General features: G+C 42.0%; 2 protein-coding genes across 6 annotated transcripts in view; one reads left to right on the top strand and one right to left on the bottom strand.

The window, feature by feature from the left end:
- The window catches only part of LHFPL3 (LHFPL tetraspan subfamily member 3), a 547,865-nt gene that overhangs the window by 497,739 nt on the left and 33,817 nt on the right, over positions 1-16,309 (bottom strand). The window lies entirely within an intron of this gene.
- On the top strand, positions 1,702-3,575 carry LOC148758369 (serine/threonine-protein kinase MARK2-like). Its single transcript, XM_088798076.1, has one exon. The coding sequence runs from the start codon at positions 1,821-1,823 to the stop codon at positions 3,573-3,575; it is 1,755 nt and encodes a 584-aa protein (XP_088654202.1). The 5' UTR covers positions 1,702-1,820.

Here is a 16,309-nt window from a genome sequence, read left to right as displayed (position 1 = left end):
GTAGGACCCAAAACACCACCGATAATGTCAAAAGTCTCACGACAGATCAAAGACCAAAGGAAGAGGTGCATCAGAGTTCACTAATGGGAAGGTAATGGCGTCTGGGAGCTGGTGAGGAAGACAAACTTGAATGGATGAATTTTAAGAACAAAAACACACTTGAAATAAATATGGCACAAATAAGTTATCCCAACACATTGAATTATAATAATTCTAAGATGCTTCTTTCATTCCATTTTGTGTGCTGCTAAGGGAGAAACATGGGAGGTATAGTCTGAAAGACTTAATGGTTTAGTTTTAAAACGTTTCAGCTATGTCTGGAGCTTCAGGACAGTGGATCAGGAAGAGCTTAAAGAAAAACAGTATCTCTTCAAGAAAACTGAGATCAGATCCAATATATCACTAAATATTCACGATTTTCCCATGATTTGAAGTGGATTATTTTAAACTGACACAAAAGTTGACAACAAATCTGTTCTAAACAATGTACCGAACATTGACATGTGGTAATTTACTAATTAGAGAAAAACAGGCAACACTTACTTCTGGAAGTTGTGAAACTGAAATTGTGCAAACAATTACCTGCATTGAATCAATAGTGGAAATTTGTAGACTTCGTGTCCCTAGCATTATTTCAATCTGATTCCCCTGAGCCCAGTCAATTTTATGCCTATGAAGTAGCCACTTTTGGAAGCAAATTCACTTTTAACAGGGTTTCATTTATTTAAAAACAAAACAAACAAACAAACAACTGAAGGTATCCAAAATGAATACACACCTGAAAGTATTTTCTGTGGAAACTACTCAGCTAAGCTACAGTATTAATAAGCACAAGGTGGTTTTAAAGAACAATTGCTTGTAGATGCCTTTTAAATGATCATTTTACATAAAAACTTACTTTATTATACACCCAAGTAGTGCTTCTCAAAGGGCAGCACGATTTCTTGGCTGAGGGAGTGGAAACAAATCACCTTAAGGGCTTTTCAAAATGCAATGCTATCCACCCCTGGAAAAACATTCTAATACACTTTTTTTTTTCTTTTTAAAGCATCCTATAGACTTTAAATTCTAATGAAGTAAATATCAGTCTTTAATATCCCACATGAACAAAAATTTCTTTGGGGTCCCCCCTTTTTCTCAGAGTAATTAATGAGAAACCCAAAACTGAGAAATCCACTGTAGTTTATCCTTAGCCACACATGGTCAGTTTCTGGCTCTGAGCTCGTAAAGCACCAGTGTGATGAAATTACCCATAGCTGCTAGATAAGGCCCTGGCTGGGCTGAGCTTTCTGTCCGTTATAGCCCAGGAAGCTGATTTGTGGTGACCTGTTGGACTTGGAAGTTTTAGCTGGTTTTCTCCCCGTTTTATTTTTTCCCTTCCCTCTTGTTTCCTTGGTCTCATTTTTTTAGTTAGTGTTATTACTTAGTATTGTTAGTACAGTTATTATATTTAGTCAGTGTAGTTAGCATAGTTATTATTTATTAGCCCCTCCCCCCAACCCCTCCCCCCGTTTTATTTTTCCCCTTCCCTCTTGTTTCCTTGGTCTCATTTTTTTTAGTTAGCATTATTACTTAGTATTGTTAGTACAGTTATTACATTTAGTCAGTGTAGTTGGCATAGTTATTGTTTATTAGTATTGTTAGTAATATTGATAGTGTATTTAGTCAGCACAGTTGGTATAGTTATTATTATTAGCATACTTAGTAATATTGTTGATACAGTTAGTACATTTAGTCAGCGTAGTTAGTACAGTTATTGTTTGTGAGCACAGTTGGAGAGCATCGTTAGTATCGTCAGTGAGCGTAGCTAGCGGGTCACCATGTCACGTGAGTTTACAGACATCCCTGTTGACCAGGAGCCCCCCAGTGCCCATTACGAGCTCATTGGATCCATCGGCGAGGGCACCTTTGCCAACGTAGTGGTGGGCATGCACATTCTCACGCAGACGAAGGTGGCTGTGAAAATCATCAAACAACGGGTCTCTGACAACACGCGCAGTTGTCTCCTGCAAGAAGTCCACTGCATGGCAGACTTGCAGCATCCTAACATCGTCCAGCTATTCCACGTGATCAGCTGGGCGGAATCCCTCTACCTGGTCATGGAGTTCGTGCCCGGAGGGGACCTGCTGGACTACCTCCGTGCCCACGGCCGCATGTCAGAGGACACGGCCCGCGGCGTCTTCCGGCAGCTGGTGTCAGCAGTGCACTACTACCACGAGAAGGGCATTGCTCACCGGGACCTGAAGCCAGAAAACGTGCTGCTAGATGCTCAGATGAACGCCACACTGGCAGACTTTGGACTTGGTGCATCCTCCAACATCCATCAACGCAGCACGTTTTGTGGCAGTCTCTTATATACAGCCCCAGAACTGTTCCTGGGCGAAAGGTATGACAGTTGTGCCACGGACATCTGGAGCCTGGGAGTGCTGCTGTACGAGATGCTGACGGACACCGTCCCTTTCCATGCGACGAGCTGGCCAGAGCTGATGATGAAGATAGCCAGCGGGCGGTATGTGGTGCCAAGCTATCTGTCCATTCACGTGGCAAACCTCCTCCCAAAACTGCTGAACCTCAACCCTGAGCAGAGAGGCGATCTGAAAGCCATCATGCCAGATCCCTGGCTGAACATGGGCCAAGAGGAAGAACTGAAGCCATATGTTGAGCCACCCAGTGATGACATAGATACCTGGGTCATAGAAGAAATGGTGAACCTGGGCTTTCGCTGTGAAGACATCAAGGACACACTGTCTAACAAAACAGGCAATAACATCTTGGCCACATACCGCATTTTATACAGAAAAAACTTAAAATTCCAGACTCGAACCATCAAAGTGAAGCCCTTCCATCCTCCTGAGTTCCAGAGCCGCAGCCCCACCCTAGCCCAGGAGGTTCAATCCGAGTGGTCCGGTTGCCAGCAGGCAGAGCAGCAGCCTATGGCCCACAAACCAGGGCAGAAGACCCAAGAGTCTGCCGGTCCTACATACATCCAGGAGTACAGCATAACCATTCCTGAGTCCAGGACCACCCCACCTCTATCCAGCCCACGATCTAAGACCTCCATTCCTGAGCCCAGCCGGGAGTCTAGAAACGCCACCCCTGAGCCGTCCCCTCCCAAGCACTGCTGGGGCTCCAGGACCTCCACTCCTGAGCCCAGCCGGGGGTCCAGGACTGCCACTCCTGAGGAAAGATCAGGCCCCAGGACCACCATTCTTGAGACCAGCCGGGAGTCCAGGAACACCACTCCCGAGCCCTCCACTCCCAAGCACAGCCAGGGCTCCAGGACCGCCACTCCCGAGCAAACATCAGGCTCCACGACCACTGTTTCTGAGCACAGACCAGGTACCAGAACCGCCACTCCCGATCTCAGCTCTGTTTCCAGCACCATCCTTAGCCCAGCCCCCCAATGTCACCCTGGGGACTCTATCTCCAGCCACAGCACCAGCAGCAGCAGTGGAAACACAGAAAACATCAAGCCGAGCCGGCGGCAGGTGGTTAGGGGGTGCTTCAACTTCTTACGAAAACTGTTCTGTCTGCCTCCAAAGAAGGGGTGCTGCAGTCAGGTAAAGCCCCTATAGACTTTTGACAGCAAACGCGGGGCTAGAACAAGACTCCGGGGAGGTCAAGCCTGGCTCCCTGCATTTTAAAGGCTGAAATGAATGAAACTGAGGTCCAGGGAGCCTGACCACATGGTGAAGGAGATCGGCCAGAGGCTGGATGCAAACTGCAGGTCGCAGCAGTACAAGAAATACACATGGTGTGTCCGTGGGAGAGAGGACTTGGGCCAGCAGACAACGGAGATGTGACCAGTGCCATGGCGTTCTCTGCATGGGATTCCCGGCCAGGGTATCTGGCATCGCCGTGGCATCCAGCATCTCCGGGGCCTTCAGAAGGACCTCCTTGGAGGACGTCCTGGAGCTCCCTGAGAGACAGGAGGAGGGACCACCATTGCTGCAGGTCCACCACTTCGGCCCCCAGCTGGGTGAAACTTCAGAGACTGGACTGTTTTTCCTGGGGCCCTTCTTCCCTCCCCTGCTCTGTGGGGAGGGGATGGTTCTTATTAAAGTCCTTGGTTTTCCAAACCTTTCAATAAATGTCTTGCTTCAGAAAGATGTATTGGGTACTCTTGTTTTGCATTCTCCAGTATGAAGAGCATGTAGTGATGCAATACTTGGACTTAACTGGCACAACTCTGCACCTTTGCATGTTGTACCCTCGTGGTCTTCTGTTCCCCTGGCTTTGAACCCTCAGCTCCCTTGTCCATTTCTCCTTTGTGGCAGGATGGTGTTTCTTGCTAACACAGCATACATGCTGCCTTCTTCCGGTGGATGCTCAACTGGAAGGAATCACAGCCGGTCCAAGCCAGTTATGGCGACCAGTCCCCTCTCCCAACCCCCTGCTAGTGATTGGATGAGGCAGGGACTCATGACCTAGTTTTGGCTAATGAGGTATTACAGGAAGTCCACAGGGGCTTCTGTGAGAGATTCTCCTTCCTGTGTGCTCAATGATGTCAACAGGAATCATCTCTCCTGACCTGTTGGCTTTGCCTTCTTCCCTCTGTGCTGGCGCCATTCTCAGGTGGTCTTTTCCTTTATGAAAGCAAGGTGGCCACCAACTGCCACAGGATGACGTCATATCCCATCAGCATCCCAAAGGAAATAGAGCATCTCTTCCCCATGATTCCAGCACTGTCTAAATTGTGTATCTTTAAAGTGACATGAGCTGCCAACAGCTCTGCATCCCATTCTTCTTAGAGGTCAGAGCATGGTTGGGTCACCATTATTGGTGAGAATGGAACATTTCCCTGAAGTGTGCTGGAGCACGGAGTGGGAATAAACCCAATGGTTTAACACTACAGTCAGCATAACCCTTGTCAAGCACTAGATTCTACCACCAGCTCAGCTGAATCAAAGAATGGAGTCTAGAGGAATGGCGGCAGCGGGGTGGTCTTCTTGCGTTCTCCTCCAGAACATACCACAAATTGAACATCTATAACCTATCAAAGGACACTCTGCTCATCACACAGAACAGCTAAGAGGCTCCTATGAGGATTACTCAAAGGTGGGCAAACTGGGTGAGCCGGGGAAAAGGGAAGGGAGTGGTGTGGAGATGCAGCCCACATCCGCGGCTGGGAGACGTGGGGGTCCCAGGACACAGAACAGAGATCACAAGAGCCAGGAGATGGGCTCTTTCTCTGCGTCCCACAGCTGAACTCTCCTGCCGAGAGAGCAGCGCATCCCATGATTGAGGCAGTAACCTCAGCAGAAATCTCCAGCTGGGCCCTAGGTCAAACAAAACAGCAAAAGCCCTACCTGGGCCCCTTCCCCCACTCTCCCACAGCAATCCTACCCCTGCCCTTCCAGAGTCTCAAGCTGGTCCCTGAACTGAAGAGCAGTGTCAGACGACAGAGGAGCTGCAGTGCTGAGGAGCTGTAGTGCTCAGGACCTGGAAAAAGTCGCTTTGCAACAGTGACCTAGGGCAGAGTCTAGGAAGCGTGTGACACTGCTGGGCTTGGAAAGTGGCAGACACTTCCCTTCTCAGCCCCCACCTTTTCTGGGCTGCTGCGGCAGGACAATTACAGCTGCAGAGACACATGCAGGGTTAACAGCAGATGGCAGAGGCAACTCAGGGCCTTCAGCTGCTCAGAAATATCGAGCCTTCCACACACCCACACACCTCCACTCTTATCCCCCACACCCCCAAGGGAAGAAATGCCTAAGACTCAGCAGACCTGGGCACAGGGCTGGCTGTGGTGCACTCAGTGCACGTATGTGCAGGCGAGAGCAGACACTGCACTGACTTTGTAAAAACTACCAACCAGTCCCCATAGCCCCGCGCACCTAGAACTGCAGTGCCAGGGTCACTCTGGGCACCAGGTGGCCGGCTCTCTCTCCACAAGACGGAGAGGACTCTTTGTACAAAAGAGGACAACCTGGAGATTGTTTGGTGAGCTTAACTCAAGACTGGCACTGCTTTTGTGTGTGTGTGACTGTTACTGTCATTTTTAGCATATATATATCTTCCCCTTTATCTCTCTCTTCTTTTCTTTTTTCTTTTCCCTGGCCTTACTTTTTTTCCTTCTTTCCATTTTTCTGTATTGATTTTTGTGTGTGTGTGCTTTTGATATTTTTGCCTGTGTTGAGTGTGGGTTATCGGTTGTTTTTACATGTGAGTGTATTTGGTTTTTTTCTTTGCTATTCTTGTTGCTGTTGTTGCTGTGCTTGTTGATTTGGTTTGTTTTGAAAATGCCCTACACCAGGGCCCTACAACATACCCAGAGGCCAACTCCAGACAAAACCAGGGTAATACCGGGTTCGACTTACAAGTGATGCACCCAGAGGGAACTCTATACAGGCACAAGACCTCATGGGGGTCAAGCCTCATCTGGGTCAGCAGCTCATCCACTGTGGGCAGAGCCAATGCTCACAACTAGACAGTGTAGGAGTCAATCCAACATACTGACAAGCCAAAATCAATTAAAGCTCAACTTGAACAAGAGAATACACACAACGGTCACTTTTGGAGCACACGCACAGGAGAATGGAGAAGTGGTGCAAGTCAAATATAAAGGACACATACTACATAAGATCACCCAGCAAAGACCAAGAATCCTAGGGAATCTACCTAATACATCGAAGCAAACACAGAGAGTCAGCCAGAATGGGGAAACAAAGAAACATGTCCCAAATAAAAGAACAGAAGAAACCTCCAGAATTGGAACCAAATGAACTAGAGGTAACCAACGTATCAGAGACAGAGTTCAGAACACTGATGATAAGAATGTTTAAGGAGTTAAGTCACAACATAAGGAAGGATAGAGAAATCATAAAGAACAACCAGTTAGGACTAAAGAACACAATTACTGAAATAAAGAACACACTTGAAGGAATTATCAGTAGGTTAAATGAGGCAGAGGATCGAATCAGCAACTTAGAAGATGAGTTAGCAGAGATCACCCAAGCGGAACCACAAAAAGAAAAGGAATAAAAATGAATGAAAATGGTTTAAGAGACTTCTGGGATAACGTCAAGCGCAACAACATGTGCATCATAGGAATTCCAGAAGGTGAAGAGAGGGAGCAAGGGACCGAGGACATATTTGAAGTAATAATGACTGAAAACTTCCCTAACCTGGTGCAGGAAACCAACATACAAGCACAGGAAGTGTAGAGAGTTCCAACCAGGATGCACCCAAACAGGCCCACACCAAGACACATTATAGCTAAAATGGCAAAGGTTAAAGACAAAGAGAGAATTCTAAAACTAGCAAGAGAAAGACAGCGGCTTACATACAAGGAAACTCCTATAAGACTATCAAAAGACTTTTCTACAGAAACTTTGCAGGACAGGAGGGAGTGGCAGGAGGTACTCAAAGTGATGAAAACCAAAGGCCTAGATTGCTTTATCCAGCAAGGCTATCATTTCAAATTGAAGGAGAGATAAAGAGCTTCCCAGAAAAGAATAAGCTAAAGGAATTTATTACCACCAAGCCAGCAATGCAAGAAATACTAAAGGGACTTCTGTAAATAGAAGAAAGATGAAAACAATCTAGCTAGAAATTTAAAAATGGCAAAAACTATGTACCTATCAATAATCACTTTAAATGTAAACAGATTAAATGCTTCAATCAAGAGACATAGGGTGGCTGAGTGGATAAGAAAGCAAGACCCTTGCGTATGCAGTATGCAAGAGACTCACCTCAGATCAAAAGACACACAGGCTGAAAGTGAAGGGTTAGAGTAAGATATTTCATGCAAATGGAAATGAGAAAAAAGCTGGAGTTGCAATACTTATATCTGACAAAATAGACTTTAAAATGAACAATATATTAAAAGACAAATATGGGCACTGTGTAATAATAAAGGGATCTATCCGACAAGAGGACATAACCCTAGTAAACATCTATGAACCCAACATAGGAGCACCTAAATATACAAAACAGATATTGCCTGACATAAAGACAGAGATCAACAGTAACACTATCATAGTAGGGGACTTCAACACACCACTGACAACAAGGGACAGGCCTTCCAGACAAAAAATCAATATGAAGACAACGGCCTTAAATGACACATTGGACAACGTGGATTTAATCGATATTTTCAGAGCATGTCACCCCAAAGTTGCAGAATACACGTTCTTCTAAAGTGCACATGGAACATTTTCCATGATAGACCACATGTCAGGCCACAAAACAAGTCTTGATAAATTTAAGAAAATTGAAATCATACAAATTGTCTTCTCTGACCACAGTGCTATGAAATTAGAAATGAACTACAGGAAAAAGCTGGAAGACACACCAATTCATGGAGGCTGAATAACTTGTTACTAAATAATGAATGGGTCAACCAGTAAATCAAGAAAGAAATCAAAGGATACCCTGAAACAAACGAAAATGAAAACACAACGACCCAAAATCTATGGGATGCTGTGAAAGCAGTCCTAAGAGGGAAATTCATAGCATTGCAGGCCTACCTAAAGAAACAACAAAAATCACTAATCAACAGTTTATCTTCACACTTAAGGGACCTGGAGAAAGAACAGCAAAATAAGCCCAAAGGGAGTACAAGGAAGGAGATAATAAAGATCAGAGTGGAAATAAATGAAATAGAAACCAGAAAAACAATACAAAAGATCAATGAATCCAAGAATAGGTTTTTAGAGAGGATAAACAAAATCGACAAACCTTTAGCCAGACTCATTTAAAAAAAGAGAGAGACAACCCAAATTAATAAAACCAGAAATGAAAGAGGAGAAGTGACAACAGATACCACAGAAATACAAAAGATTTTAAGAAATTACTATGAGCAACTATATGCCAACAAATTTGACAATCTGGAAGAAATGGACAATTTTCTAGAGGCGTACAACCTTCCAAGGCTAACACAAGAAGAAACAGAAAACCTGACTAGACTGATTACCACCAGGGAAATTGAATCAGTAATCAACCATCTCTCAACAAACAAAAGCCCTGGACCAGATGGCTTTACAAGTGAATTTTACAAATCATTCACAAAAGAATTATCACCTATTCTCCTCAAGCTGTTCCAAAAAATCCAGAAGGAGGGAAGACTCCCAAACACTTTTTACGAGACCACTATCACCCTGATCCCAAAATCAGACAAAGATACCACAAAAAAAGAAAACTACAGGCCGATATCTCTAATGAACATAGATGCAAAAATCCTCAACAAAATATTAGCGAACAGAATTCAGCAATACATTAAAAAGATCATACCTCATGATCAAGTGGGATTCATTCCTGGTATGCAAGGGTGGTTCAACATCCGCAAATCAATTAATGTGATACACCACATTAACAAAATGAAAAATAAAAATCACATGATCATATCAATAGATGCAGAAAAAGCATTTGACAAAATCCAGCAGCCATTTATAGTAAAAACCCTTAAGGAAGTGAGACTAGAGGGATCATATTTCAACATAATAAAGGCCATATATGATAAACCCACAGCTAACATCATACTCAATGGAAAAAAGCTAAAACCATTCCCCTTAAGATCAGGAACAAGGCAAGGTTGCCCACTTTCTCCACTTCTATTCAACATAGTGCTGGAAGTTCTAGCCACAACAATCAGGCAAGAAAAAGAAATAAAAGGCATCCAAATGGGTAAGGAGGAAGTAAAATTTTCATTATAAGCAGATGATATGATACTATATAGAGAGAACCCTAAAGACTCCACCAAGAAACTATTAGAGTGATAGATGAATTTAGTAAAGTAGCAGGATACAAAATTAATATTCAGAAATCAGTTGCATTTGTATATACCAATAATAAAACATCAGAAGGAGAAATTAAGAAAAACAATCCTGTTTACAATTGTTTCAAAGACTATAAAATACCTGGGAATAAATTTAACCAAAGAAGTAAAAGATCTGTACTCAGAAAATTATAAGACACTGAAGAAAGAAATGAAAGAAGATACAAATAGATGGAAACACATACCATGTTCATGGATAGGAAGAATTAATATAGTTAAAATGTCCATACTGCCTAAGGCAATATATATATTCAACGCAATTCCTATCAAAGTACCAATGACATTTTTCACAGAAATAGCACATACAATCCTAAAATGTATATGGAACCATAAAAGACCCCAGATAGCCTCAGCAATCTTGAGCAATAAGAACAAAGTGGGAGATATCACGATACCTGACATCAAATTATACTACATGGATACAGTAATCAAAACAGCATGGCACTGGCATAAAAACAGACACATAGATCAATGGAACAGAATACAGAGCCCAGAAATAAATCCATGCCTATATGGCCATTTAATCTACGACAATGGAAGCAAGAATGTACGGTGGGGTAAAGAAAGTCTATTCAATAAATGGTGCTGGGAAACCTGGACAGACACATGCAAAAAAATGAAGCTGGACTAACTCCTTACACCATATACAAAAATAAATTCAAAATGGCTTAAAGACTTAAATGTAAGATCTGAAACCATAAAATTCGTAGAAGAAAATATTGGAAGAAACTTTACACACGTTACCTGGAGTAAGATTTTTACTGATATATCCCCTCGTGTAAGGGAAGTAAGAGAAAAAATAAACATGTGGGATTACATCAAACTAAAAAGTTTTTTCACAGCAAAGGAAACCATCAATAAAACAAAAAGGGATCCTACTGAATGGAAAAAAATATTTGACAATGACATATCTGATAAGGGGTTAATATCACAAATTTATAAAAAACTCACTCAACTCAACTCCCAAAAAACAAACAACCCAATTGAAAAATGGGCAGAGGACATGAAGAGACATTTTTCTAAAAAGGACATACAGATGGCAAACAGACATATGAAAAAATGCTCAACCTCACTAATCATTAGAGAAATGCAAGTAAAAACCACAATGAGATACTACCTTACCCCAGTCAAAATGGCTATCATCAATAAATCAACAAACAACAAGTGCTGGTGAGGATGTGGAGAAAAGGGAACCCTCGTGCACTGTTGGTGGGATTGCAGATTGGTGCAGCCACTATGGAAAACAGTATGGAGGTATCTCAAAAAACTGAAAATGGAACTACCTTATGATCCAGCAATTCCACTCCCAGGTATCTATCCGAAGAAATCCAAAACTCTAATTCAAAAAAATTTACGCACTCCTATGTTTATTGCAGCACTATACACAATAGCCAAGACATGGAAACAACCGAAATGCCCATTGGTAGACGACTGGATTTAGAAACCGTGGTATGTTCATACAATGGAGTATTACACAGCCATAAAGAAGAAAGAAATCTTACCATTTGCAACAACATGGATGGACCTAGAGAACATTATGTTAAGTGAAATAAGTCAGACAGAGAAAGACAAATACCATATGATCTCACTTATATGTGGAATCTAAAGAAGAGAATAAGTGAATAAACTAATCAGAAACCGTTTCGGAGACACAGAGGAAAAACTGAGGGTTGCTAGATGGGGGGTTGGGGATAAGAGGGAAGGTGAGGAGATTAGAAAACAGTTGGTAACCACAAGATTGCCATGGGTTACGAAAGTTAAATTGGGGAATGAAATCAATAATGTTGTAAAGATTTTGTAGGGTACCTGATGGACACTTGTCTCATTAGGGAGACCACCTCAGGGATGATGTAGATGCCTGATCACTGCACTGTACACCTGAAGCTGAAGCTGAACAATAATGAATGTCAACTACAAGTTTATATATATGTATATATATATACTTACAAGAAACTACAAGTATATATATATGTGTGTGTGTGTGTGTGTGTATATATATACTTAAAAGAAGCGGAGTACAGCATTATGAATAGAGACAGTGGAAATGTAATATCTGTGTGCGATGTCAGAGGGATAATGGTTGAGGGGAGGGGGGTTGACACAATGTGAGGGATATAAATGATAAACGTCTAAGTATTACTTTGTTTTATGCACCTGATACTAATATATATATATATATATCTTAGGGGGAAAAAAACATCAGAAGAAATACAGTAGCTTTTTCTTCAACTAACTAGACTATAGGAACACAGAACATCTAAGAGTTCACCACAGGAAGGAACACTTCACAAACCGTATGTTTTATTACAACATATGATTGGATCAGAGAGGCAGACTAGTGTAGCAGTTAAGAAAATGGGCTCTGGAGCAAGACATGTGAGTTCAGATCCCAGCTCTGTTACTTACCAGCTTGAATAACTTGGGAAAATTATGTGGCACCTGTCCGTTCTGCATCTCTGCCCCTCCTACAGTCTCCTACCCGTCTCCAGGTGGCTTCTTCTGTATGTCCTTAGTCATAGGACTTTGGTTCAGCTAGACTTCAGGAAATTCGCAATAATGGTTGTTCTGTAGTTTAGTTGTAATTTCGATGTGGTCATGAGAGGAGGCAAGCACAGCATTTACCTACCCCACCATCTTTTTTTTTTTTTTTTTTTTTTTAAATTTATTGGGGTGACAATTGTTAGTAAAATTACATAGATTTCAGGTGTACAATTCTGTATTACATCATCTATAAATCCCATTGTGTGTTCACCACCCAGAGTCAGTTCTCCTTCCATCACCATATATTCGATCCCCCTTACCCTCATCTCCCAACCCCCACCCCCCGCCCCCATTACCCTCTGGCAACCACTAAACTATTGTCTGTGTCTATGAGTTTCTGTTTCTCATTTGTTTGTCTTGTTCTTTTGTTGTTTTTGATTTATATACCACATATCAGTGAAATCACATGGTTCTCTGCTTTTTCTGTCTGAATTGTTTCGCTCAGCATTACTCTCTCAAGATCCATCCATGTTGTCACAAATGTTCCTATATCATCTTTTCTTACTGCCGAATAGTATTCCATTGTGTATATATACCACAACTTCTTTATCCATTCATCTATCGAAGGACATTTTGGTTGTTTCCATGTCTTGGCCACCGTAAACAAAGCTGCAATGAACATTGGAGCACACGTGTCTTTATCTCTAAATGTTTTCAGATTTTTTGGGTAGATACCCAGAAGAGGGATTGCTGGGTCATATGGCAATTCTATTCGTAATTCTTTGAGAAACCTCCACACTGCCTTCCATAACGGCTGTACCAGTCTGCATTCCCACCAACAGTGTATGAGGGTTCCTTTTTCTCCACAGCCTCTCCAACATTTGTTATTATTTGTCGTTGATGATAGCCATTCTGACTGGGGTGAGGTGATATCTCATTGTGGTTTTGATTTGCATTTCTCTGATGATTAGTGATGTTGATAAATGGTGCTGGGAGAATTGGATAGCCACGTGCAAAAGAATGAAACTGGACTGCTATTTGTCACCATGTACCAAAGTTAATTCAAAATGGATCAAAGACTTAAGCATAAGACCTGACACAATAAACTGCATAGAAGAAAACATAGGTACTAAACTTAGGGACCTTGGGTTCAAAGAGCATTTTATGAACTTGACTCCAAAGGCAATGGAAGTAAAAGCTAAAATAAACGAATGGGACTATATGAAACTTAAAAGCTTCTGCACAGCAAAAGAAACCATTGACAAAATAAAGAGGCCACCAACTGAATGGGAGAAGATTTTTGCAAACAGTGCCTCCGATAAGGGGCTAGTATCCAGAATATACAAGGAACTCATGCAACTCAACAACAAAAAAACAAACAACCCAATTGAAAAATGGGCAGAGGACTTGAAGAGACATTTCTCCAAAGAGGACATACAAATGGCAAATAGACATATGAAAAAATGCTCAACAGTGCTTCTGGGCTAAAGGCTTCAAGTTCAGAAGTACCAGGGAAAAGTAAGCCTGGGGGATGTAGCTACTTCTAGTAAAAGGACCATTACATATATGCAATTTTTTCCCTGTGTCTTTAGTTGCAACAATAAAAAGTAAAAAAATTTACTGTGAGATACGCTCCCCTAAAGTCCCAGCAATCCTTCAGCAACAGCCACTTTCTTTTATTTATTTATTTATTTATTTATTTATTTATTTATTTATTTATTTATTTATTTAAATTTACTGGGGTGGCAATTGTTAGTAAAATTACATAGATTTCAGGTGTACAATTCTGTATTACATCATCTATAAATCCCATTGTGTGTTCATCACCCAGAGTCAGTTCTCTCACATTTGATCCCCCTTACTCTCATCTCCCACCCCCAACCCCCACTTTCTTCTACAAGTCACAACAATGCGATTTTTTTTTTCTCCAGGCAGCCAAAAACAATAACAAAACAAAATACACGCACACATTTTTTTTTCTAATACTACGTGAACAGCTTTAGCATTTTCAAGTTGCAAAACACATATCCATTATGTTGATGTTTCCAAATCCACTAGTTTTAGCTGTGGTCATCCATTAGATAGCAGTCTCCCTCTTCTGCCCGCTTAAAATCTGATCAGCTATGGTAGACCTGATGGTCTGGCTTGGTCTTATTTTCGGGAAACATGATATGTCCCAGAGCCATCAACAGCCCATTCTATCTGGCCCAGCATTAGTACTAGACGGGTTAAAACTGAATCCCATCTTAAGACACAGAAGCTTGAGTATAACATACCAATTCTCTAATTTGGAAATAGGAAAATAAGAAAAATGTGCACTCAGGTTAGGAGTTAAACACAGAGCATCTAATTCCAAAGCTGGAAATGAAGGGTTGCCCTCAGAACTCAACATCGAAATAGTTCTCTCTGATTACAATACAAATGTATTATTTGTATGCAGTAACAGTAGAAACTTCATAAAATCTCTCCAAAATGAAGACTGTCTCTCTGGTATTTTAGTTTGATCATGAGAATCCAGCTACATCCACCCCAATTTAATTAATCCACAAACTCCACAGCAAACTTAACCCACTTCTCAGATAAAGTTCAATGGCAGATTAATGGAGCGAGTGGGTCCCATGCAGTCCAGACTTCATTATGTTTAGAAAACATGCTTCAGGACATTCATAATTAAGCTATGAAGTAGTGTCATAAATATGTAATTAACAACCATCCACACTTAGCAAAATAAATGGGAAAAAACCCTACATTCGGCAGGACTGGCTGTTTGATTTATTTGTTTTCTCTTTGCTGGCTATTTTTCAAAATTCAGTAATCCACAAATGGACTCACCCACCTCTAATACAAATTAGCTGGGTCCTCACTCTTGTTTCATTTTCTCTGTATTACATTTACTGAATTTCTAGGAATGACTTTCTAGCAAGAATGTAGTCAAAGCCATAAAACCATAAAATGTATTCAGACGGGCAAGCAGGAGGATATAATTTTATATTAGGATGATTGCAGGAACACTTCCTATAGAAATGGGAAGCACAGCTGGTATAGTTAGGGAAATTACCCCTTACTTGTGTAGCCAGTAGTAAAGAGAGGAAAGGAAAGCCCGCATGATAGGATGCTTGGCAAAAGAAACTTAGTCACCTCTCTGAATGAGATGAGACTTGCACAAGCCAATTCTGTCTAAAGCCCAGTCATTGCAGAATTTTTTTCCCCGACTCCATATTTTCCCATCATCCTAGACAACATTCAGCTTGATTTACTTCTGTAAAGATTGACTGAGCATCCTCTATGGGCCCGACAACAATGCTAAACGCTAGGATATCAAAATAAAGGAGACCCTTGGCCCTGGCCTCACTGGGTTCACCGCCTAGCACTCTGCCCACCTTGTTAAAAAAGAGAATGTAGTTCCCACTCCATTTCAACCACTCATAGGTCTTAGTACATCTTTGCTGAGTACTGTTTTACCTCCAGTGTTCCTGCATGTCCCAAACTTGCTTTCCTTCCATCTTTCCCACACTCTTGTGCCTACTAAACCTTCTCTACTCCCTCACAGAGACCGCAGGAAACCGCAAACTGTGGTTTCCTCTCAAGCCAAGCTGCCAAAGTCAATCATTCCAAGGTGGTCCTGTCTTGCATTGGGACCCTCCTTGCCCTTGTCCTGATGTGTCCAATTAGGAAAAATATGGCGACTGGGTCCAGCATAATTCCTGTTGTTCTACTTCACTTAAGTCCTTGCTACACTCTCAAATGTTTCTATTCCTCTCTTGGTGACTCTCCTGATCACTCTCCACACGGTTGTTTCAAACATTTTCTCTACTCCTTTGTATGTCCATCTCTCCTCCCTGACAATACATTCTAGGCAGATGACCAAGCTGGCACCGGCTTTTTATCTTCTTGATGCTACTATATTCTCCTCATTTTCTCTGTCCTCGCTCCAGCGTAGAGCGGGTTGCATCCCCACCTTTTAGGATTGAATTTTCCACACTGGTCTCCTGACGTCACTCTTTCCCACCTCCTTCACAACTTTGCTCTGACAGAAATGTTCTTTGTCCG

The sequence above is a fragment of the Rhinolophus sinicus genome, chromosome 4 (genome assembly GCF_057876585.1).
Source record: "Rhinolophus sinicus isolate RSI-liver-muscle chromosome 4, RSI-T2T, whole genome shotgun sequence".
Lineage (NCBI taxonomy): Eukaryota > Metazoa > Chordata > Mammalia > Chiroptera > Rhinolophidae > Rhinolophus > Rhinolophus sinicus.
Note: the sequence above shows the minus strand (reverse complement) of the source record. Positions and strands in the feature narration are given on the sequence as shown.

Excerpts from the sequence above, each read along its gene's own strand:
- LOC148758369 (XM_088798076.1), top strand. The coding sequence starts at position 1,821 with ATGTCACGTGAGTTTACAGACATCCCTGTTGACCAGGAGCCCCCCAGT.